Genomic DNA, 25221 nt, shown 5'->3' on the forward strand with positions numbered 1-25221 from the left:
GTATCATCTATGTGTTGAGAATTAGATCCGTGTATCATCTGTGTTAAGAGTTAAATTCATCTGTGTGTCATCTATATGTTAAGAGTTAATTTCATGTACCATCTATGTGTTAAGAGTTGAATTCATGATAAGAGTAAAATTTATGCAACATCTGTGTCAAGAATTGCGTTCAAGTATAATCTTGGTGTTGAGGGTTAAATTCGTGCGTTATCCATGCAATAAGAGTTAAATTCATGTATCATCTGTATGTTAAGAGTAAAATTCAATATCATCTGTGTTAAGAGTTAATTTCAAGTATAATATATGTTTTGAAGGTTAAATTCTTGCATTATGTATGGTTAAGAATTCAATTCATGTGTCAGCTGTGTGTTAAGAGTTAAATTCATGTATCATCTATGTATTAAGAGTTAAATTCATGTATCATCTGTGTGGTAAGAGTTAAATTCATGTATCATCCACGGGTTCAGAGTTGGATTTTTATATCATTTATGTGTCAGGAGGTAAATTCATGTATGAGCTCTGTGAAGAGTAAAATTCACGCATAATCTATGTGTGAGGAATTAAATTCATGTAAGATATGTGCCAAGACTGAAATTCAAGCATAATCTATGAGTTGCGGGTTTAATTCAGGTATATCTATGTATGAAGAGTAAATTCATGCATCATCCTTGTGTTAATTCGTTTGCTTTCTAAGCATCGATGGAAGAATAATCCTATGAAACCTGCGCGAGCATTGACGCATGGGAAACTGAGGACTGCTGGTGGCAGTTCATCTTCTGTATCAGAGGCAGAGGTCCAGTTACGTATCCAACCCTCATCCCAGCGCTCAGTGTCTTCGAGAAGGAATCGAAGCGAATGACTCTCCCGTCGACGTCTATGCTGAGGTAGCTGGGAGGAAAATCCTGGAAAGATTATAGCAATTTTTTCGACATATGTGGACATTCACCTTAAGCCAAAAATTTCCGCCGGAGAAGAGTATTGCAGCTTTTTCAGGGTACGTGGACATTCACTGTAAGCTTAGAATAATAAATTACATTAACTTGCTACATAAACTTCTACAGGAGAGGAAAAACTGACCAAAAGGTATTAAGAAGCGAATAAATGCAATGGGAAAACAAACCTACGGTTTCAAATGTACAGAATGAAAAAATTTGGTGAGAGTTGTCAGAAAATTTAAAGTTTTCATTTCACGTCTGAATAAAAATAGTTGAGGAAAGGTGCTGTGGCTTCTGGGAAACTTCAAGAAAAGGTCAGATAAGGTGTTCCCAACTGGAAAACTTGAGGGGAAGTTCAGATTTGATGTTCCCAAGTGGAAAACTAGAGGGAAAAGTCAGATGAGATGTTTCCAACTGGAAAACTTGAAGAAAATGTCTGAGTAGATGTTCCTGAACGAAACTTGAGGGAAAGGTCAGTTGAGATGTACCTAAATGGAAAACATGAGAGAAGAGAAGGTCCGATGAGATAATCATGAATGAAAAACTTGAGAGAAGGTCAGATGAAATGGCCCAATCTAACTACTGCAGATATCAGATTCTGACTATAACCAGCAACCATGCAAGGCTGCACTTCAAAAAATGTCAGGAAACAACTTTTTTTATGGTGTTTATCACTAGCAAAAACTGCCGTACAATCTGAAGTTCACAAGCTGACAAATACCTTTTGGTCACGGAACTGGATGAAATAGTAGGGGTCGTCTTCTAAGATGATGATGTTGTATTCGCTGGCAATCTTATAGATCTCCTTCCTTCTCTCGGTCGTGGTGATTCCTCCAGTTGGGTTACATCCATTTGGGTTCGTATAGAGGAACTGTAACACAAAGAAAATATCCCCACATAGCTAATAACACTAACAGTTCATAAGCACTATTACAAAAAGAGGAATTATTCCCAAATCTTATTCATTCTGTGTAGACAGGTAATTCTTCAAATTGTCTTCACAGATTGAAACTAGTCATTTAAGTATTCCATTTTTTTTAGATTAATCATGGACAACTGTAATTTTGTGGGGAATGTTGACAGGATTTTAGATTTTTACTGCACTATCCAGTAGCTATTGGTGGGGGTTTTAGTATACTGTTATCAGAGTAGTTTTTTTTTTAACTTTATACCCCAGGCTGCTCTTTATCCAAGTTAAATGGTGCAGAACAAAGAAATTCAATTCTGCCTAGTGTAGCATAGCAACTCTTACATATATTCATGCTTGAAGACGACCCTTACCAGCAGTCCAAATAAAAATGGAGTGAAAAGTTGAAAAGGTTGAATATTATGTGAATTCAGGAGCAGCAATTTAAGTGTAAAACAAACCCTCTCAAAGATTCTTTTGTCTCTTTCTGCAGAAGCATGCTGGAGGACCGAGTTGCCAAGTTTGGCTTGCGTCCTCTCTCCTTAGTGCGGACTGCGTCCCTTGTTGGTAGATTAGTAACATTTGTCATGCCAGTGAATGCCATAGGGACCCTTCCAGTTATTATAAATGCTTTGTAAAATAGTCTTTCCTTGGATTATGCAAAAGGGTTGTTAAGTGTGATTATGTCAGCTTATCATACCCACTTAAATTTGAAATTCATCATCATCATCACCATGAGATGTCTGCACAGTGATACTCACTCTAGGAACCCCGTGAGTAGCCTCTCGTGCCTTTTGTGGATTCCAGGGGGAGAGAACAGATCTCAGACTTTCTGGCTTCATTCCGCCAGCGTCAGCCTCTACGCCCAGGTAACGAGGCTTGTATGGATCCGTCTGGAATACAGAGCATAGTGAATCGAATGGCGAAATTTGAGTCCTAGTCCCGTTTAAACAGAAGTTTTCAAGATAAAGATATACTATTAACAGGACATCGATTGCACAAGAAACTGTATTTTTAACTACAATTCTACCATCTGCAAATGATGAAAATTTAAAGGTTGGACAGGCTAAGAAAGAATTGGAGTTATGATAACAATAAAAAGATTAATCTTGAATTACTGAAAACATGTTGACGTAGGTTGCACTTTATTATGAACGTTTCTTACATAATGGAAGAGCTAGCTGCCGTCCACAAACCTAGTACATGTCGAAGATTGCAAATGATAGTTGTCTCTCTAGAGCTCAGATCTAAGTCAGGCTTACAAGGAATACCTGGCAGTCTTTAACCTAAGTAGAGGTGCGTCCAAGCTTGCAAGTCTAGTTGTCTCTCTTGACCCTGTTATTGAAGTTCAGTTTGCAATTGGGGATTATTGTCTTTTTTGAGCCCATGATCAAGTCCCTTTGTAACGGTTAGTCTTCTGACTTAAGCCCCAGTTCTAAGTCCACTGGCACGGGGTTAAGTTGCGTTTCTTAAACCTAAGATCTGAGTCTAACTTCATCCTTGCACATTCTAGTCATTGTAATAACTCACAATGGCCAGGATGCCGGAGTAGCATGGGCTGTCTATGATGATATAATCGCCTTTGCTGATCATCGCTTCTATTGCCAAAGAAAGTCCGCTTTGGCTCCCGGCTGTCACGAACATCATGGTGTTAGGCCAACATGGCGGCGCATGAAATCTCTGGGTTAAAGATTCAATTTGCTTCATCAGAGGTCCATAACTGTAAGGAACCACAAAAAAAAAAAAAAAAAAGTTTAGCTTTTTTTCTCTCTCTCTCTTTCGAGGAAAGACAGAAAACTGTGAACATTTGTGATTCTGTGAACCGTATGAAAAATCTGTTGTGATTTCAATCAAAGGAGTTGTTTCTGGTGCTGGGTAACCAACCATCTACTTGCGATCATAAAACTAGTAGAAATTTTTCTTGGTTTAAGGTCATTTTAGAAACAATGCTGCATGATGAGTTCATCATGCAGCATTCATGCGTTAGTATTAAAATAAAAACCTTAGTAAAGGGATAAAGCTACTGAAAAAAACACACACACAAAATTGACCAGAGGCACGTGTGGCCATCACAATAGACTTCGAGAATGAGAACTGCATTCTGAAGTACATGCCTGTTCATAATCACCTCACTCAGCCTCTGGCTGACAGACTCATGAACTAGCGTGTTGCCATGGTTCTAAACTTCATTACTGAATGAAGGTAAATAATTTGTACCCGTTGCTGGAGCCGTATTGCAATGCTTCCTCCATAAGCGTCTCATTCAAAGTTATCTTCCGTCCGTCAGCCAGCGTCAGTGATCCTTCTCGAATGGGGAACAACTTGGGATTTGGCATTCCACCGCCCATCTTGATCATGTCGGCAGATTCGCTCTGTTCGTTGACTGTCGGGAACGAAACGATGCATTTATAAAGTTTTGCTTGCCTTTGGTATGCATTTCTCAAGTATTCTGTCTTTAGAATTTGTTGAGTTTAGTCTTTAAGTGTATTTCATAACGAATTCAGTTATTTGAATGCATTTCTTAACGAATTTTGTTATTTGAATACATTTCTTAACGATTTTTGTCTCCTGAATACATTTCTCAACGAATTCTGTTATTTGAATGTATTTCTTAACGAATTCTGTTATTTTTAAATATATTTCTTAACGAATTCTATTATTTAAATAAATTTCTTAACGAATTCTGTTATTTGAATGGAATTCTTAACGAATTCTGGTATTTGAATGCATTTCTTAACGAATTATGTCTCCTGAGTACATTTCTTAAATTCTGTTAATTGAATATATTTCTTAACAAATTCTGTTATTTAAATGAAATTATTAACGTATTCTGTTATTTGAATGCATTTCTTAACGAATTGCGTCCCTTGAATACATTTCTTAACGATTTCGGTTACCTGAGTACATTTCTTAGCGAATTCTGTTATTTGAATGAAATTCTTAACGAATTCTGTTATTTGAATGCACTTCTTAACAAATTGTGTCACCTGAATACATTTCTTAACGAATTCTGTTGTTTGAATGAAATTCTGAACGAGTTCTGTTATTTGACTGCATTCCATAACGAATTCTGTTATTTGAATGCATTTCTTAACGAATTCTGATATTTGAGTGCATTTCTTAACGAATTCTGTTATTTGAATGCTTTTCTTAACGAATTCTGTCATTTGAATACATTTCTTAACGAATTTTGCTATTTGAATGCATTTCTTAACAAACTGTACTTCATAACGAATTCAGTTATTTGAATGCATTTCTTAACGAATTTTGTTATTTGAATACATTTCTTAACGATTTTTGTCTCCTGAATACATTTCTCAACGAATTCTGTTATTTGAATGTATTTCTTAACGAATTCTGTTATTTTTAAATATATTTCTTAACGAATTCTATTATTTAAATAAATTTCTTAACGAATTCTGTTATTTGAATGGAATTCTTAACGAATTCTGGTATTTGAATGCATTTCTTAACGAATTATGTCTCTTGAGTACATTTCTTAAATTCTGTTAATTGAATATATTTCTTAACAAATTCTGTTATTTAAATGAAATTATTAACGAATTCTGTTATTTGAATGCATTTCTTAACGAATTGCGTCCCTTGAATACATTTCTTAACGATTTCTGTTATCTGAGTACATTTCTTAGCGAATTCTGTTATTTGAATGAAATTCTTAACGAATTCTATTATTTGAATGCACTTCTTAACAAATTGTGTCACCTGAATACATTTCTTAACGAATTCTGTTGTTTGAATGAAATTCTGAACGAATTCTGTTATTTGACTGCATTCCATAATGAATTATGTTATTTGAATGCATTTCTTAACGAATTCTGTTATTTGAGTGCATTTCTTAACGAATTCTGTTATTTGAATGCATTTCTTAACGAATTCTGTCATTTGAATACATTTCTTAACGAATTTTGCTATTTGAATGCATTTCTTAACAAACTGTCTTCTGAATATGTTTCATAACTCATTCTACCATATGAGTGTACTGTATGTTCTTTTTACAGTTCTAACAAATTCTGTCTACTGGATACACTTTACAGCTAAATAGGACTTCTGTATACCTAACGAATTCCAAAAGGTTCTTTATGTTAAGCTTTAAGGGCAGATTATTATTATTTAAGATATCAAAATATGTATGAACTCCAAAAGTCACCTTTTATCAAGATCTGAACCCCAAATCAAAGCAGTGATTATTTTTCAAAAGTAATTTAGGCAACAGTTCAGTATATCTTAGTTTTACCAGACCACTGAACTGATTAGCAGCTCTCCTAGGGCTTTTGATATAAATATATATATATATATATATATATATATATATATATATATATATATATATATATATATATATATATACATATATATATGCAAATATATAAATTATATATATATATATATATATATATATATATATATATATATATATAATATATATATGTATATATATATAATATATATATATATATATATATATATATATATATATATATATATATATATATATATATATATATACATACATACATACATACATACATACATACTTGAAGTGGAAGTGTTTACAGGGAAAGAGAGAGAGAGGAGAGATAATTAAGGCAAGCAAGGTAAACAGATAGTTGATAAAAAAACGATCCAGCTTGATCAGGCACATTACTCACAGGTCAACCGCAGTAGAGACTCTTTCCTTTCGCTCGCAATATCGTTCAGAAACCTTGTGTATTGATGATCCATTCTGAAAGAAAAATAGAGATTGTTGCTAAGTATCATGGATTCCAGTATTATTCTTTTATTTTTTTAAGATTTTTTATATTGCAAATGAATTACACAACACTAAGTGGAGAATGCCGTTTCTAGCTTAATTGACATGTCAGGACAGACTAACGGGTTTGTAATATATAAACGGTATATAGATATTTATATGTTCATCATGTTCCATATTTCCGTGATTCAGTTCTACACACACACATTATATATATATATATATATATATATATATATATATATATATATATATATATATATATATATATATATATATATATATATATATATATAAATTATACATGTGTGTGTGTATATATGGTATGTGTATGTATGTGTGTGCACGTGTGTGTGTGTATATATATAATTATAATGAGATTATGTGTGTTTTGATTTGATGTGTATGATTTTGAGATGTCTTTATTTCTTATAGATGACTCTTGTGTTCTGTATTTTTATATAATTTTCAGCTATTTCATATGTTTTGAGGTGACTTTGTAATGTATATTCACTTATGCTTATAACACACCGTGTTCGTGGAAGTTACGTTTAAGTTTTGTAGAGATTATCAGACAGCCATTTCCTGTCTACACAGCTGCATAGGATAAGGGAGGTCGTATTGGAAGGGCCACTTTGCCTATCTTTGACAAGTGACAGGTCTCAGTCCTAATGCTTATTATATGTTTATCATGTGTGTCTGTTCTGTAATTATTATTTTTTCTATGCCTCATTATGTATTCCATAACCTGAGTAGAAGGATAAGAGAGGAGAGATAGGTCTGACATGTTGACAGGGCTTTTTTTTAAGCCAGATCGTTCGCAAATTTATTTCTGTTTACCCAGGTGGTTAACTAAGAGCAGGAAATGTCAGTCATCCTAGATAAGAACCCATACCTTTTCCCAGGCTTTAGAATTCTCTGTGTGTATTCACTGTGTGTATTCACTATGTGTATTCTTTCTGTGTATTCCCTATATGTGTTCTTTGAGTATTCAGTGTTCTAGAATGTATATGAAGGAGCTCAGGATATTCTAAGATTTGAAGTGGATAATTGGCAACTTAGGCTTGAAGATAAAACCAGGATTAGTGAGCTAACACAGTTAGCCTGTTACAGGGTTTTAAAGACATAATAAGTCCCCCTCTCTCTCTCTCTCTCTCTCTCTCTCTCTCTCTCTCTCTCTCTCTCTCTCTCTCTCTCTCTCTCAAATCATATTAGGGTGTATACTGGCTGCTCTCCTAAATATATAAGTTTTATAAAACTCTCCCACGAAGTGTATATTTTGTGTATGGTCCCAAAATATTTGTGTTCTTCAACCATTGTGTTTATATATTACAAAAGGAGTAAGGTAGTGTGCTTATTTGCTTGTATTGTAATTATGTTGAAAACTGAAGTGTTGTCGTTGAGGAAGTTATAGAAAGACGAGATTGGTATAATCTATAATCATATTTTGTCTTAGTGAAATTGCTGTTGGTATATTTCCATTTTTTGCATATTTCATTCTTATATGTCTGTGTTTATAATTTCACAGTGTTACCTAAAGTTTTGTGTTGGTGATTACTTAAAGTTTTGTTGGTGTTAATTTGCATTGCTGAGATTTCAGCGCCTACTTATTATTGAGATTTCAGTGAATACCTGTGTTGACTCCCATTTATTAATGTTTTAGTGAACACTTGGGCTAATTGCAGATGTTCAGATTTATGTCTAAAACTTGAGTGAGAGTTAGTGGTTTGAATTTTACTTAATTAAATTGATTTCATGATAAAGTTTTGTGAATTAATTTTGGTTAAGAAATACTTAAACCTTACACTGTTGTCAAGTAATAGTAAATCTTTTTGAGATTGTGAACTCTGCTTATAACTTTTGAACTTAGAAGTATATTTGTCTGTTTAAAGTTTTAAAAACACAGTGTTTCATTTTGACCACCAGTGATTAGAGATATTTGTGTGTGTGTGTATAAGGTAAGTGATATATTTGTTTGTTCACCTGAGGCTTATCTAGGTGAAACAGAACCAGGGAAACAATTATAGTATTTGTTGGAGTGATGCCCAGTGATATATCTGTTTGTTCACCTGAGGCTTATCTAGGTGAAACAGAACCAGGGAAACAATTATACTATTTGTTGGAGTGATGCCCTTTTTCCCCTAGTCTGTTTATAGCTTATCGGTTGTTACCTCACCCATAACTTGATAAATTTAGATTGAATTTTCAAGTGTTCAGCAAATTTCAAGGAATCACTGTACCTTTAGAGTATTCAGTCTTAATATTTTTGTTATGAGGTTTCAAGTGTCTGGCTGAAGTGAGGTAAATTTTTTTGGTCTTGTTATTTGTGCAATAACCAGGTACTTGATCACTTCATGACAAAATATATCTATATATATATATATATATATATATATATATATATATATATATATATATATATATATACATATATATTACATTATATATAATTTATATATTATGTATATATATATACATACATATATATTACATTATATATAGAATGGGGGTTGACTGCGTATTTTTACAGTAAGTAAATAATCTTAGCTTTGCAAAACCCCTCGTAAGCCCACAAACAGAATAATTAATGAATAATTACTAATTGGAAAAGTTGTCAGGTGAAAGTGTGTTTAACATTAGTTTTTTGTTTACACTCACAACAGGGTGAAATTAATAGGGAAAAATTTAACACTCACTAAAATAACAAATTGAAATAGGACACAACAGCAGTTACTGAGTGAATGACTACACATCAAATTTACGAGTACTGGCCACTTGCAAGTGACCCCTAAGCCAAATCGGCAATAAATTTCTATCCGCTTCAGTATGGACGGATTTCTTCAGGCAATCAGGAACACAGAGGCACGGCTACATGGGTAACTGCACTGATGACACTCTTGAAAATGAGACAATTCCAGATAAGACTATTACCGAATCACAATCTCTCTATAAATGAGTTACTGCAAGAATTGGAGGGATTTTCTTTACTCTACTCAATTCTTAGCAAGGGCGAGAATTAATTTACTTTATGCACTGCTCAAGGAATTACACACTGGTATAGCAAGGTCGCTGTTTAAGTCAAAGATAAGGAATTACTCGAGCGTTGAAATGCGAGAGAGATGATAAAAACAAGTCAAAGAAAAAGACACTGGCCAACCAATTCCCGGGTAGGTACCTTCATTGCATCCTGTTATTGCTTGCACACACAACCTTATGTCGATGTGATCCAAGTTTTTGGCAGCGTCCGGGAATGGCACAATCAATCCAGTGTAAGAAAAATGTTTAGTACCACAGTCAACCCAGCTCAGGGATGATTCGGTCAGAGATTACCTGTGGCTGAGTACTGACTGAACTCAAGATGGAGGCTACCCTCGCCTTATATGGCTTCAGTTGTTGCTTGAGGTATTGCTTTGGGCTGCAAGGCCAGCGCATACCTGCAGATTAAGGAAAGAGGTCGTGGGCCGGTAAAAGATGGAAAACTCAGCCGGAGATTGATTGAACCTGAAGATTAAGACAGGGGAAACAGCCACCTACCCCAATTGTGTTCCTTTGGGACACATAAAGCCCATCCCTTGAAGAAGGGTGCGACTGGTAATTGCTAAAACTCTCCTTTCGCTCCTACTTAAGAGTTAGCGATCTGGCAGCAGTAACTGTAAAAGTTCCCCCTTTAAACAAGCATTCCACTCCCTTTCGGTTACATTAACGACTTCCCCCTAATGGGTCGTTGTCCATCCAAATGGAAATACAACTCTTACTTATCCCCTGAGGAGGAGTGAGCTTGCTAGCTAACTTAACTTAATGTCCCTAATACCAGCGTAAGACTGCAGCCCCACCAAATCCGTCATGTGCGTCCCACAATGCTAAAGTGTTTTTTTACGTCTACATACGTCTCAATCAACTTCCATAATTCAAGTACGAGTGGCCCCACACGGCACATGAGCTTAGGTGGCATCATGTGCGTTAACAGACTGCACGCGCAAGGAACAAAACATTTTGTTTTTAGTCGGAGGTAGACGTGCATCTTCGAGCAGTGGTCCACATAAAGGAGGAATTAACTAGCGCTGTGTACTCAAATGTGATGATTTGTGGTATTTATGATACAGGATTTAAGTAGGTTTTCTGTTATTTCATAATGGATACATTTCTTTCAGAAGTAATAACCTAGACCTACATTTAAAAAGAAGATGCATTCTTGTACTCCTTAATATCTAGTTATCAATTCATATATATATATATATATATATATATATATATATATATATATATATATATATAATATATATATATATATATATATATATATATATATATATAAATATATATATATATATAAATATATATATATAGCATATATGTATATTTTATATATATATATTGTTAAGGATATACATTCCTCCCTCCTATTTAGCTGCTATCTAGTTAACTTATAGGGAGAATTTTAGTTTCAGTTAGCTTATAGCTGGCGCCAATATGTCGGAACTCAGTTGTTTCCACTCATAGGACAGAGAACGCATGCTTCCCCGGCCTACAGGAAATGCCCCAAACAGGGTAGACAATGGGTCTCCCTCTTAAAAATCCTCCTGCTACCAGAACACACCTAGATTCCCCCTTAACAATCGTACAATGCGGGAACAACACCCAACACCCCCGTTTCCCCCCCATCGCCTGAGATGGGGTAGCAATTAGTGTTCAGAGAGCCCAATAGGCGTATCGAGATTAGGGGATGCGGTAGGATTTTAGTCTGGAAGGCCTTAGTCCTAAGGTATCCTTTTCTCTGTGATTTTGCTGACCTTTTGACATGCTTGCAGGTACAGCTCCCCCCCCCCACGCCAAATGCGACCTGCTTTTCAAAAGCAGGCAGAGACTTGCTTCTGACCTCCTCTGCACCAGACGTGCAATACTTCTCTGCTCCGCTGGTGTGGCAATCGCCGACGGACAGCCAATCCGATTGTAGGCGCCCATAACAATCATAAAAGGTTCGTACGTTTGCGAGTAGTCAAATTGCCAGCCCTGTCCCTTGTACTTAACTCCTTAATTTCCATTTCTTTTAAACTTTTAACCTCTTCCTCCACGAAACAATCTTCCCTTTGTCAAAATCTTGCCTGTATCCCCTGCCTTGCCATTTACGTACTTTGAGTTCGAGTAAAGATCCCGATATAACAATCATTTATCCCTCCACCAGTGCAATCTAAGGGCTATTTAAGTTATTTAAGTTAAGTTGTAACAGCGTAAGTTAACTTTGGGCGCGTATAATTACGTGTTCATGGTTACCGCACACGCTGCTCCGATTCTCAGATCATATTTACGTGCTTTCATTAAAAGCACCTTCTAGGCTACGTTATGTGTTGTATTTAAGAACGTGTCTCCAGTAATCTTCTGTAGGGAGATTCCATTTCCCTAGTTTGAGCAGGGCTAACGCAAAACGTCTCTTTCAGGAGGAGACACGTGGTGCGATCAATTCCATGCTTCCATGCCTCGCCTGCCATCCCATTAATTCCTGGTCGTAGTTAGGAGAAGCTTCCGTTGTGGCCAACTGTCCTATGAAGTATTCCTCCATCCTGGAACACCATCATTTGCATTACTATTTCACGTAATCAGGGCAGACTGAATGTGATTATTATCATTGAACTGATTATTGCAGATTGACCCCATTTTTATCCACTTGCTTGTTGCCAACTCATGAACATTATTGTTATTGTGCCCTATTCTGAATCTGCCCCTCAGTGATTATGCTGTATGGTGTCTAAATGTTGATTTTCTAAATGTTGATTTGCTAAGTTTCTATAAATAAATAACTGTAAATTGGCAAAAGAATTCTAAATTCCAACATGGCGACCTTCCACCTTAAATTATAACTCCAGGAAAATTCTGAGGTAAGTCTTCAATTAAATCCTCCTTTTGTTTACAAACTGGACTCTCTTGGTTTCGTGGCAGCATCAATTATAATTTTGTGTGTAAATTCGTACCACACCAGTCCAGTCTGTAACAGTGACGACCAAATGCCAGGATATAGTCGAATAGCTAAATTAGCTTCGCTATTAAGCTAGACTAGATAAACCAGGAATATATAAAATTGATTATTTTATTCACGATAACCATTTCATTTTAAAAAGCACAGGAAGCGATCGTAGCCGACGTCTTTTGGTAAACAGTGTGTGTGCATGTCCTAATATTAAGGAAATAAGAGTAATATTAATATTTCTTTTAAAACGCAACAATTCTCGTAGCATTAAAAGCGTTCATAACAAGGGAACGCGTAGGGTTCTTATATTAGCGAGACACAGAGAAAGGCGCGAAATGTTCGCCCCGCAAAATTTCTAAAGTGTAGGAAAAGTGTCGGGTTGTAGACGAATAAAATTAGGATTTAGGAAGTGGTAGCTAGGGAATTTTGCATGTGTGAGCTAGGACCAGTAACTAGGAGTCTATTTCAGAATAGTTACGGCAAAGAAAATGTACATTTCTTGGTTAGTGATAAATTTTGAAATAACGATTAGTTTACGGGAATCCGTATAGCGATATCTGGCATTTATACGGCCAGCCAGCCAGCGTTGTGTTCAAATCGCGCATGCGTCAACGTGTCTCAGTGTTGGAAAAACAGTTCCCAGCGTTTATTTTTGCATATTAAAGTATTAACGTAAAGTAAAGACAGTGCTGACATTCGAAGTTAAATAATTCATTTCGCATTTTAAAACCCGCATTTAGCAAGAAAGTGCAGTCTGTTTTGTTGTCTTCCCTTTTCGCCATCCATCCAATTCCAATTTCGTCTTGGTCGCACGGCGAGCAAGAATCCTCGATCAGCTGTTTCCCGCGCATATTCATTCCCACAACGTTCGTTCAAGGAACGAACCTCCTCCTTGTATGCTTAACGAAAATCGGGAAACGGTGCGAAACAATTTGAAACGCACTTGCGTACCATACTAAGTTTCTATGAGAGCAAGCAGTAGCAATTCCATAATATACTTAACGTACTTTCACAACTATAATTTAATTTTGCTTAAGCATAAAATAAAGAGATTATAATTTCATAACAAATACGTGCCATTACATATCGCTCACTGAGAGAGAGAGAGAGAGAGATCTTTTTTTTCTTCCCCTTCTCTCGCCTCTCGCATTAGTGCATTTTTTTTTCTCACGGGACAAACGTAATTTACTTTAGAGTTTGGGGATCAACTCATAAAATTATAAAAAAGATACAAAGAATTAGATTAATAACAAAACCTGAAATTTCAAATTTCTAACCCATTTAAAATTTTATCATATACCCAGTGCAAAATTTCTGCAGGCTTGTGCTTAGTGGATTACTCAAGCAAACCAACCAGTTTTTATCACTATAAAGTGCAGATTATATCTTGTTACGTGTTCCAACTGATGTGCGGGAGTGACTTGCGTATTGCAAGTGCTAAACCATTGCACATTGAGTGCCTACCTTGTAGCCCACCTGTCCTCATGTCAGGCAGCGCCCACTAGTTCTCATAACTAGCTACCCACTCGTGCCACATCCAGTTCCATTTCTCTCAGTGCCACTAATCTGCGGCACTGCTAAGCACCCAATCACTGAAGCACTTATCTTTCTCCTCTTTCCTTTCCTATCTCTTCCATTCTGTTGAGTCTCTCATTTACCTTTCTACTCCCTACTTACCTTCTGCTCAGGCAGAGTACCTCACCTTCAGTGCCAATTCATGCACTGACATTTTGCATTGCTCCACGGAGCGCACCAGCACCACAGTGCCACCCAACTAAAGCAACCTCTTATAAGTCATTGCACTTGTGTTGAAGAAACAGAGTGCCATACAACCGGTGTTTCCGCCCATAAGGACCGCAGCTCCTTCAGGAGCACCCCATTAACAGTGCATCCGCCCATAAGGACCATAGAGCCTTCAGGAGCACTCCATTTACCAGCGTATCCGCCCATAAGGACTCAGACTTCCTTCAGGAACGCTTTTCCTCTAGTGTGACCCTCACAAGGTACACTCCTCCACAGTGCCACCTCATTCAAAGGTGCCACTCATTGAAGTGCCACTAGTCTAAGAACACTTCGTCCTCATCACAAACCTTTTCCTTCGGGAACACCCACGTAACTCACTCAGCACCCCTTCCCATCAGCAACATGTCAACCGAGGAGCATCAATATTTTAGGAATATAGGGAAGGAGGACGGTCTTTCCGGCCAGGCCCTTCAAAGGTTTGTAAAGGAACAGATCGCTGAGAAGAGAAAGTATGAAGAAGAACAAAGGCAGCAAGAAGCAGAAAGAGAGGAGCGGAAAAGGCAGCAAGAAGCAGAATCAGAAGAGCGGAGAAGACAGCAAGAAGAAGAAAGAGAAGAAAGACGAAGACAGCAGGAACTAGCGCTCTTAGACAAGGAGCTCGAGTTAGAGAGAGCCAAGAAGGAAAGTGCAGAAGCTTTAGCAGCACAACAAGCCTCCAGCCTCACCCCATTTGCACCAAATACCTCCCTCACGACAGTCAATGACCTCGTTGGCAAGTGGACAGAAGATGAGCCAGAACAATGGCTCGAAGAGATCGAATTCCTCTTCGAGACCTATGATGTTAGCCTGGCTGAGAGGGCCTTACTGCTTACCAAGCACCTGGACGGTAAGGCTAAGGCCACCCACCGAGCATTGGAGAGAGATCAATGAGGAGATATGGCTGCCGTCCCGTGAGTCCATCACTAGGCGTAATGAAATTACTTCCTGAGAGGTGGAGACAACGATTCAGAGGTATGGCCAAGAATGCTGGCTGGTCCTGGACGGAATGGGCCTGTCACAAACCTCGGCTGGGACCCGCTGGTTAGAGTCCCTGCGCTGCAATGCCTTCGAGGATGTGTTCAACCGGACCATGCTGGAGGATCTCTTCCAATGTGTGCCCGGGCCTCTGGCTGTGTATCTTAGTGATAAGCAGCCAGCCACCCTCAAGGAAGCCTGCCGCTTAGCTGATGCCTGGGAAACATACAACTCCTCCCATGGCACCTTGCAGCACAAAATAGTGCCACCCCCGACACCTCTCAGGCCTTCAATCGCCCCAGAATGGTCCACCCAGCAAACCTCCATGTCCCATCTGCAAGAAGTATGGTCATGCTGAAGCAGACTGCCACTATAGGGACAATAATCAGCAGGGCAACAACCCTCGGCAGTCTACCAGCAATCATCCCTCTTCCTCTCCTAATTCAACACCAGCTTCCCAGCATACCGTCACCGCTGGGAAATCATCTTATCCCCGGGCCCCTGCCGAGACTGTGGAGCTTCAGGGCACTCTACTTCTGGGTATCCTGCATGCCCAAAACATGTCGTCGCTCCCAGGCATGTCCACATGATCAGTACCACATCTCCTCTGGCCGAGCCGGTCTGAGACAAAGTCCGTCACCATAGCCCCTGTGGATGAGTCTAGCCCCCAGTGCAAACCTGCCAACTACTGCTGACACTGGATCGGATATTAGCCTGATCGATCGGGCCAAAGTGCCAGCCAGTGTCTTCATAGATGAGCAAGTCAGGTGGACGGTAACCTGGGTGGACCAGCAGTCCATAACTGTGCCCACAGTTGAGCTCCGGTGATAACTGACTGGAGCATTGAGATTCACCACCTGGGCGTAGTGAACCGTATCAGGCATGGAGTGGAATTCCTGCTTGGTCGGGACATCCTCTGGGGATGCCCCACCCCCGGCATTGTATTGCCTGACTGCCTCCGCCAGTGACCTGCCAGAACCTCCTGAGCGGGACACAGCCTTTGTGACAGCTGTGCCCCCGCCAGCCGATACTAATCAACCATATTCTAGGCCTAGTCCACTGGTCTTGCGGCCAGACAGCCACCCAAGAATTACTCCCTCATTCAAAAGGGAGCGAACAAATTACCGCTGCAAGCCCTGCAACGTAAGGGGTCACGCTGAAAGATGGGTAAAGTACCCCAGTAGGCTAGCCGCAGCGGCCAATTCCACTGCACCGAGAGGCCCAATCCTCTCACTAAGACAGGAATCACTGTCCACATTCATGCCAGGGACTCCGAGGGGTCTTGATCCCCCAGGTCCCCCTTCAGCTTTGTCTGAAATTAATTCACTGCCAGTGCCCCTTGCCAGCACTGGTCAGTGCCCAACTCCATCCATCTTGGCGGGATGCTCCCTGCCAAGCGCACTTCCCGAGCCGGGCCCTGAGTCAGTGCCAGTGCCGGGCCCCGAACATGACTTGGGTCCTCCTACAGGAGATCCACCAAATCTCACCACTGTGATCATTGCGCAGTGTGAACCTCAGACCCCTGATGTTTCTTCTTCCCACACTCTTCCACCTGCTGAGGATGACCCTCTAGCAGGCCTGGACGTTACCTCTTTTCTGGTTGACCAGGAGCTGTCCGGCCAGGATGCAGACGATGGTTCTCTTCCCACAACGGTTGTCGCAGCAGCCGAAGTAGGAGGCCAGCCCACAGCCCTTGAGGCTGCCCCTGAGCCTGCTCCTGATGGCACTCCTGGCCGTTTTTAAGAGTCAGTATCCTCATCGCCCCCTAGGAATGGCCTAGCCAGACCCTGGAGGCCCCCAAAGAAGAAGGGGCGGAAGAAATTTACTCAGTGAGTCAGAGCCATAAGCTCTCTTGGCACTCATGCCCATTGGCACAGTGCCGCTTCCATCTCAGAGCGATCCTGGCACCTCCCCAGAGAGGGTAGCCTGTGTGACCTCTGAGCCCATAGCATTAACCCTTAACCACTTAGGCCTTTGTACTACTAACCCTTTTCCAACTAACCTCCTTCCAACCCACTCTAGACTCAAACTGATATATTACTTAACCATACATTGTAAATTACCCTTCAGATTAGGCAAGTTTCCCTTTGTTGCATGCCATTCTTTAGTGCAAGTTCGTGCAGTGTCAGAGTCGTGGGGATAGTAGGTTAGGTTAGGTTAAGTGTTTACAGTGTGCGCTTGTCTAGGCGTAGATTTATCCCATCATCTGAGGCCGCTAGTAGAAGTATCTATATCCTTATGTAGGTTAGGCCTGTAAATTAGCCAATTCAGAACCCCTCTTAGCAGTTAGGTAGGTTCCTTTAGATGCGCAGAGCCACAATCCACCTTATGTAGGGTCACGGGCCAGTCGGGAGGAATTAGCTAAGACCCTCACACCCGAAAGGGTGTGAAGGGCCTTTTAAGGGGGACTTGTTAAGGATATACATTCCTCCCCTCCTATTTAGCTTCGATTCCGCTAATCAATTTTGAATTTTAATCTGTTGTTCCTCTGTCTGCCAATTCGAACTCAGTTGTTTTCACTCAGGAAAAGAGAACGCATATTTGAACCCTTCAACAAATGCCCCAAACAGGGTAGACAATGGGTCTCCCTCTAAAAACCCCCTGCTACCAGAACACACCTACCCCCAACATCGTAAGATCCAGAAGAACAATACCAAACCCCCTTCCCCATCACACTGAGATGGGGTAGCATGTAGTGTTTGGGAAGGGCAGAAGGGCATTTTAGGGGATGCAGGTAGTCTTTATTCTGTAGGCATATATTGATAAGGTCTCCTTTTCCCTGTATTTTGCTGGCCTTTCAACATGCTTGCAGGTACAGCTGGCACCCCCCGACGCCGAATGCGACCTGCTTTTCAAAAAGCAGGGCAGAGACTTGCTTCTGACCTCATCTGCACCGGACGGATGCGGTTCCTCCATCTCCGCTGGCTGTGGCTGATCAAACAACGGACCTGCCAATCCAATTGTAGGCGCCTATAACAATCATAAAAGGTTTGTACGTTTATGTAGTCAAATTGCCAGCCCTGTCCCTGGTACTTAACTCCTTAATTTCCATTTCTTTAAACTTTTAACCTCTTCCTCCACGAAACAATCTTCCCTTTGTCAAAATCTTGCCTGTATCCCCTGTCTTGCCATTTACGCACTTTGAATTCGAGTAAAGATCCCGATATAACAATCATTTATCCCTCCACCAGTGCAATCTAAGGGCTATTTAAGTTATTTAAGTTAAGTGGTAACAGCGTAAGTTAACTTTGGGCGCGTATAATTACGTGTTCATTGTTAACGCACACGCTGCTCGATTCTCAGATCATATTTACGTGCTTTCATTAAAAGCACCTTCTAGGCTACGTTATGTGTTGTATTTAAGAACGTGTTCCAGTAATCTTCTGTAGGGAGATTCCATTTCCTTAGTTTGAGCAGGGCTAACGCAAAACGTCTCTTTCAGGAGGAGACATGTGACACGATCAAATCCCATGCTCCCATGCCCCCCTGCCACCACATTAATTCCTGGTCGTAGTTAGAGAAGTTTCCGTTGTGGCCAACTGTTCTTATGAAGTATTCTCCATCCTGGAACACCATCATTTGCATTACTATTTCACGTAATCAGGGCAGACTGAATGTGATTATTATCATTGAACTGATTATTGCAGATTGGCCCCATTTTTATCCACTTGCTTGTTGCCAATTCATGTCATTATTGTTACTGTGTCCTATTCTGAATCTGCCCTCAGTGATTATGGTGTATTGTGTCTAAATGTTGATTTGCTAATGTTGATTTGCTAAGTTCTATAAATAAATCACTGTAAATTGGCAAAAGAATTCTAAATTCCAATATGGCGACCTTCCACCTTAAATTATAACTCCAGGAAAATTCTGAGGTAAGTCTTCAATTAAATCCCCTTTGTTTACAAACTGGACTCCCTTGGTTTCGTGGCAGCATCAATTATAATTTTGTGTGTAAATTCATACCACACCAGTCCAGTCTGTAACAATATATATATATATATATATATATATATATATATATATATATATATATATATATATATATATATATATATATATATATATATATATATATATATATATATATATATTATAATATATATATATATATATCCATATATTATTTTATTTTCTATTAAGTGATATTTTTCATTTCTTGTATTTTATTACTGAAATAATAAGATAAAAAATTTAACCTCACTTCAATCAGATGGATTTGAAACTCATAATCCAAATTTAACCTGAATACTCTAAAGGTACAGTGATCCTTCAAACTTTCACGTTCTTAATACTTGAAAACATCAAAGAAATTTATCAAGTTATGGGTGAAAGTAACAACTGATAAAATATAAATAGACTAGGGAAAAGAGGCATCACTCCATCAAATACTATAATTGTTTCTCTGGTTCTAAGACATCACTTTGATAAAGGAGAACTAGACAGATATATCAAATTACCTTGAACTACACACACAAATATCTCTAATCACTGGTGGTCAAAATGAAACATTGTGCTTTTAAAACTTTAAAGGACAAATTTATTTGCTAAGTTCAAAAGTTATAAGTAAGTTCACAATCTCAAAAAGATTTACTATTACTTGGGTTCAACAATTCAAGATTTAAGTATTTCTCCAAGATTAATTCATCAAAAATTTTAATTTATCATTAAGTCAGAAATCTTTTGATTAAGCATAAAAATGAACATCAATTAACACTCACAAAATATTATAATGTCAAATGACTTAATAATTAAAAATCAACATAAACTTTGTTTAATCACCAACTTCTCTGTGAAATTATAAACACAACAGTTAATATGCAGAAAAAAGAAAATACCAACAGTAATTTCAAATACTTCAGACAAAATATGTTTAAAGGTTTATATCAATCTTTCAAAAGATTAAAATTCACTTTTAAAAAGGCTAAACTCACGTGTTTCTAAAACTTCCTCAAACACAGGACACTTCAAACAGTCAACAATTTACAATACAAGCAAATAAGCACATTACCTTACTCCTTTTGTAATATATAAAACACACTTTCTTTCACAATGGTTGAAGAACACAAATATTTTGGAACCATTCACAAAAATATTACATTTCGTGGGAGAGTTTTACAAAACTTATATATTCAGGAGAGCAACCAATGTATACCCTAATAAGAATTGAGAAAGAGAGGCAGATGGAGGGACTTTAAATGTCTTTGAGAAACTTTACAGATAACTCTGTTAGTCCAGCAATCCTGCTTTTATCCATATCAAGCCTAAGTTTATGCCAATTAGAGGTGGGAAAATCCTAGAATAACCTGAGCCCCTTTATTCTACATTCTAGAATACCCCTAGAATATATAGAACACATTCTATATAACACAATACATAATACTGAATATATATAGTATCTGAGGCCTTAAAAGAAAATATGCCTAGGCTCTTATCTAAATGATTGGCATTTTGTTCTGGTTGGGCACCTGTGTAATAAAAGTCCATTTGACTGTTGTTCATCTCAAGAAAACCCTGTCAATCCCAAGTCAGATCTAATCTTAACTGTATCCTCGGCTCTGATCACATGGTCAGCTGTGCAAACACAAAACAGGAAATTTAAAATTATGAACTGGTCATGAAATGAACTCTCAGAAGATTAAATGGGCTGATCAACTCCCACTAACATGGTTAATTATAAAGTCCATAAAAAACTTGAATATATCTGTCAACATTTATAAGCATTGCTGAACAAGGCATACATTACAAAGTCACCTCAGTACAACCTCTGTAAATGGATGAAACAGCTGAAAGAAAAAAGCACATCAAAATACATAAAATATGCATATGTCATCTGTAAGAAAGAAAAAAGCATCCTTGAAAATCATATTATAATATATTTAAACACAGGCATTTATAGCACTGCCATAATAAGGCAAGATTGATATGGAAACACTGGCATATAGAAATGGAAATAAAATATTTATGTTTACAGAATTAAAACAGTGTGAATATGGAAAGAACCCTTTCAACAGATGACTTTACCTTGTAGACAAGTTTTTTCAATGAAGGCAAAATGGCAGCAGAAAATCTTTGACTTGATTCACGTAGGGCACTCAGGGTCCAGATATCAAAATTGACCTAATTGGTAGACGAGCAATATCGACTGAAAGAGACTTGGGTAATGGAGGGAGATTATTGATTTCGAAATCTGTCCAGCTGCATGGATTTATTTTCCTTTGGTGAGGCCCTTATATATATTTGGTCAGGAATTAGGATCATCCACAGGTAGATAGGGTTGGTGTCATTTCCCTATATAGTGCATCATTTATGACTTTTCTTCCAGGTGTTCATGAGCCAGATGTCCTGTCTCTGAATCTGCATCAACGGCTCTATTTTTGTTTGAACAGACTGTTGTCTCTTCACAACCTCGTATCTGTAAAGGAAAAGGGGGAAATTTATCTGCAGTGTCACATGTTCAAGTAGAGAAAGCTTGAAAGTAAACATGTTAGGTAAGATTTAAAATTAAGTGAGGGGCCAAATAAATCCTTTTGCCCTGGACTGAATGGACAGGCAGTGCTAAAATGCACTGTTGTATTTTCCAAAAGAAATTAAGTATTTGGTGGCTGGGATGCTTGGGGAAGATATAAAATGCTATAAATCATAAGTTACATCTTATTTTCAGTTGGGTGGGAACGGTTACAAAACCAAGGAAGCTGACAAATGCTTACAGTAAATACTAAATTTTCAGTTAACTGTATTCATGTATATTTATTAACCTAAATCTTGCAAATAATATTTGAAAAGTTAACTTTAAAGAATTCAGTATTTTACATTAATTGCAGAGACTAGGAAAAAATAAAGTTTTTAACCTTAGATTACTATTTCTTTAAAACAGGGTCTTCTTTACAACTCTAAGAAGTTGCTGTAAATTGATCAAAATACACTAACCAATCGACCTCCTTACTGGTAAATCTCAATCGAAATATGAGTAAATTATCAATAAGTAGTAAAATGCAAAGAAAAAGATACTTTATTTTGAAACAGGAACTTTACAAATAAAATGGCGTAGGTTTATTCTTTTTAAACACAATAACTGAAAGTTATTTCCTATAGGACATTAAAAATTTAGAATAATCATGCAATTGCACTTTAGTAGTTGTTACAGTCAAAGACATGCAGTTAGTTTGCCTTGATAAGGCATTACAATATGAAATTGAACAAAATCTTCGTTAGGTGTATGTTAAAGGAAAAACGGCAAATTACAGAGTTATACAAAAAATAAATAAAATGAAGGAACTTGAGACAAATACTGGAAGAGGTGCCAGTCCTTTTAGGATAAAACTCAGGGTTTAGATTCCAAGGAGAACTCAGGAGCTCTATATGATAACGTTAAAGAAAAATTATTAATATGCCTGAAATGATATTTAGCCTATGAAAATGGCTTTAGGTTGATGGTTTTCCCAAGGTAGGGGAATCAGTTGAAAGGAGTCATAGGACTTACAAAATTGGGATGTCACCAATTGCACTCTGCACTGGCAGTGGCATTCAAAAGCAGGCTGTATCCCAGGTAAGCTGCAGTTCCGTGGTTCATCAAAATTTGAGAATTGAACAAAATAATGAAAGGTAAAATGTTCAAGGAAAAGAATGAATTAAGAAGTTATAAGGGCGTGAATAAACAGGTGATTAAACCATGACCCTCTTCTGGGTTGAAGGCCAACCTTCGGTCGAACTTCCAGGATAAAAAGGTGGCCGTGCCAAATTTGACACTGGTGCCAGACAGGCCAGCAGCTCCCTTTAAGCTACCTGACGTTACTTATGCCCGTGGAGATTTCGCTGCAGATCTCGCTGAGTTGATGGTACTCCTTTATTTGATTTGGGGAATTTGCTCATCGTTCCCAACGGATGACGTTAGCACCACCTGTGTGCATGCAAGTGGCACTGGCAAGATTGGGAATCATTTTGGGCTCTACCCCAGGGAAATCGTAGTTCCGTGAATTCATCAGCCATTTAAGATGGGGCAGAATCAGGCACCCAATGGCACTGAAGGGGATCTGGGATCAATCTTGATGGAGGGGCCACTGCATCGTACTCAGGTGGCACTGGTAGTGGAATGAGTGCAGGCGTTTGAGGCTTACTTGTGCCTAATGAATGATTTGGGGATTTGGACCCTGGATTTCTGTAACTTAGATGGGGATGAAGCCTGTCCAGGAATATGTCATAACCTCCAGGAATATAACTGTAAGATTGCAAATTTTGGATCTATGAGGTCTTGTGACTATCAACTGAACAGTAGGGAGTATCATTTTAAATTGATTGATACCCTCAACTGTGACGAGTTTATGTCGGTTAATGGTAGCTCCATAGGGAACTTTGTTTTCCTTATGAATGAAATTTGTGAGCCAGAGTCATCAAATGCCTTGACCTGGCGTGCAGGGTAGCTACTTCGAGAAGTGCCACATATATGAGACCCTCAGCTGGAGGGACTGAGGACTTGAGGTTTGTAACTGTCAAGGCATGTGATGGCAAGAGTACTTGATTTATTATTTGGCATTTTGCCCACGTGGGAGAGTGGCCATAAACTTTGCAAGCCATGCAACAGCTCTGGCTGTAATCTCTTTGTAGCACTGCCCCTGAGGAGGGGCAGGCTTGTTAGTTGGTGGATTCCCAGGGGTTTGAAAGGCACTGTTTGTTTATTTTAGCACTGCTCAGTGGAATGCCCAACTTTCTTACAGAACCCACAAACAACGGGTTTCTGCGAGTGCCCATTCTTGGGTGGAGGGGTGCTGGAGGTGAAAGAAGGAGGGCATATTTTGTGTCCCAATGAACTTGCATGAGCATGATGGGTGTCCCATGTGTTGGCAAGGCAACAACACTCCGCTAGTGTCGTGGGGCTTTTTTTTCGCATACATGGGTTACTAGGACGGAAGGGGCATAATATAAAAATTTTCAATCTTGAACTGCTCAAGGATGTCCTCAGCGGTGGAGACTCAGGACCCTAGCCATTTAGAGAAGGCCCTATCTGATTGATATGCCCAGTCAGACCAGGTCTGTCCTGCTTCTTTTATCTGGCCTCTCTAGCATCCCCTCCAACATTCGGGGTGATCTCATATGCCTTTGTGATCACCTGGTTCACTTCCACCCATTTCCCTTGATCTGCCTCAGGAAGGGCATTGAAAACAATTAGACCCTTCCCTCCAAGGAATTTTCCCAAGAGTAGGAGACTTCGGTGGAGCGAGTGGGTAGGCACTAAGGACCCTTTCTGCCTGATAGAGCCACACCTCAGGCTCAGCCTCGGTCCACTTGGGCATAAAGGTGTGAGCCTGAGTGAGGGTGATGCACCAGGGGCCTGAGAGGAGCTGGCGGTGCCAATTTGGGCCATCTGGACCTCATGGGCCCACTGCTTTTCCTCCCTGTTGAGCCTATCCTTTCTTTCTTGTTCTTCCTTCCCTAAGTCTATCTTATCTTGTTCTTCCTTCTTCTCCTTTCTTTCTTGTTCTTCCTTCCCCTCCCTCCCTTTCTTGTTCTTCCTTCTTCTCCTTTCTTTCTTGTTCTTCCCTTGCAAGTCTACCCAGCCTATCTTGTTCTTCCTTCTTCTCCCTTCTTTCTTGTTCTTCCTTCTTCTCCTTTCTCTCTTGCTCTTCCTTTGCGAGTTTATCTAGCCTATCTTGCTTCTTTCTTCTTCTCATTTCTTTCTTGTTCTTCCTTTATCAAGTTCTTACTCTTCCTTTGCGATTTTATCTAGCCTTCTTGCCTTCCTTCTTTGCCTTTCTTTCTTTCTCCCTCTCCTGCCTTCTGCATCGTCTATTCTCTCTTGGACCCAGTCCCTCAGAGCTTGTCCTGACAGTCCCATGTCCTTTCCAGCGGACAGATAGAACTTGAAGTCCTCATTTTGCTGGGTTCTGGATGT

The 25221-nt window shown here is 38.9% G+C and overlaps 1 protein-coding gene across 2 annotated transcripts in view; it reads right to left on the bottom strand.

The window, feature by feature from the left end:
• LOC136847075 (kynurenine/alpha-aminoadipate aminotransferase, mitochondrial-like) overlaps nt 1-25221 on the bottom strand; it is a 72529-nt gene that overhangs the window by 4759 nt on the left and 42549 nt on the right. The window contains exons 2-7 of one of the 2 annotated variants that reach the window (XM_067118352.1): nt 6513-6586; nt 4060-4225; nt 3373-3562; nt 2604-2735; nt 1657-1806; nt 723-902 (exon numbers count right to left, since the gene is read on the bottom strand). In XM_067118352.1, coding sequence (XP_066974453.1) covers nt 723-902; nt 1657-1806; nt 2604-2735; nt 3373-3562; nt 4060-4225; nt 6513-6585 — 891 coding nt within the window. In that variant the 5' untranslated portion in view covers nt 6586. The remainder of the gene's footprint in view (nt 1-722; nt 903-1656; nt 1807-2603; nt 2736-3372; nt 3563-4059; nt 4226-6512; nt 6587-25221) is intronic. The other variant, XM_067118353.1, reaches the window with a different exon arrangement.

The sequence above is a fragment of the Macrobrachium rosenbergii genome, chromosome 16, assembly GCF_040412425.1.
Source record: "Macrobrachium rosenbergii isolate ZJJX-2024 chromosome 16, ASM4041242v1, whole genome shotgun sequence".
NCBI classification, from domain to species: domain Eukaryota; kingdom Metazoa; phylum Arthropoda; class Malacostraca; order Decapoda; family Palaemonidae; genus Macrobrachium; species Macrobrachium rosenbergii.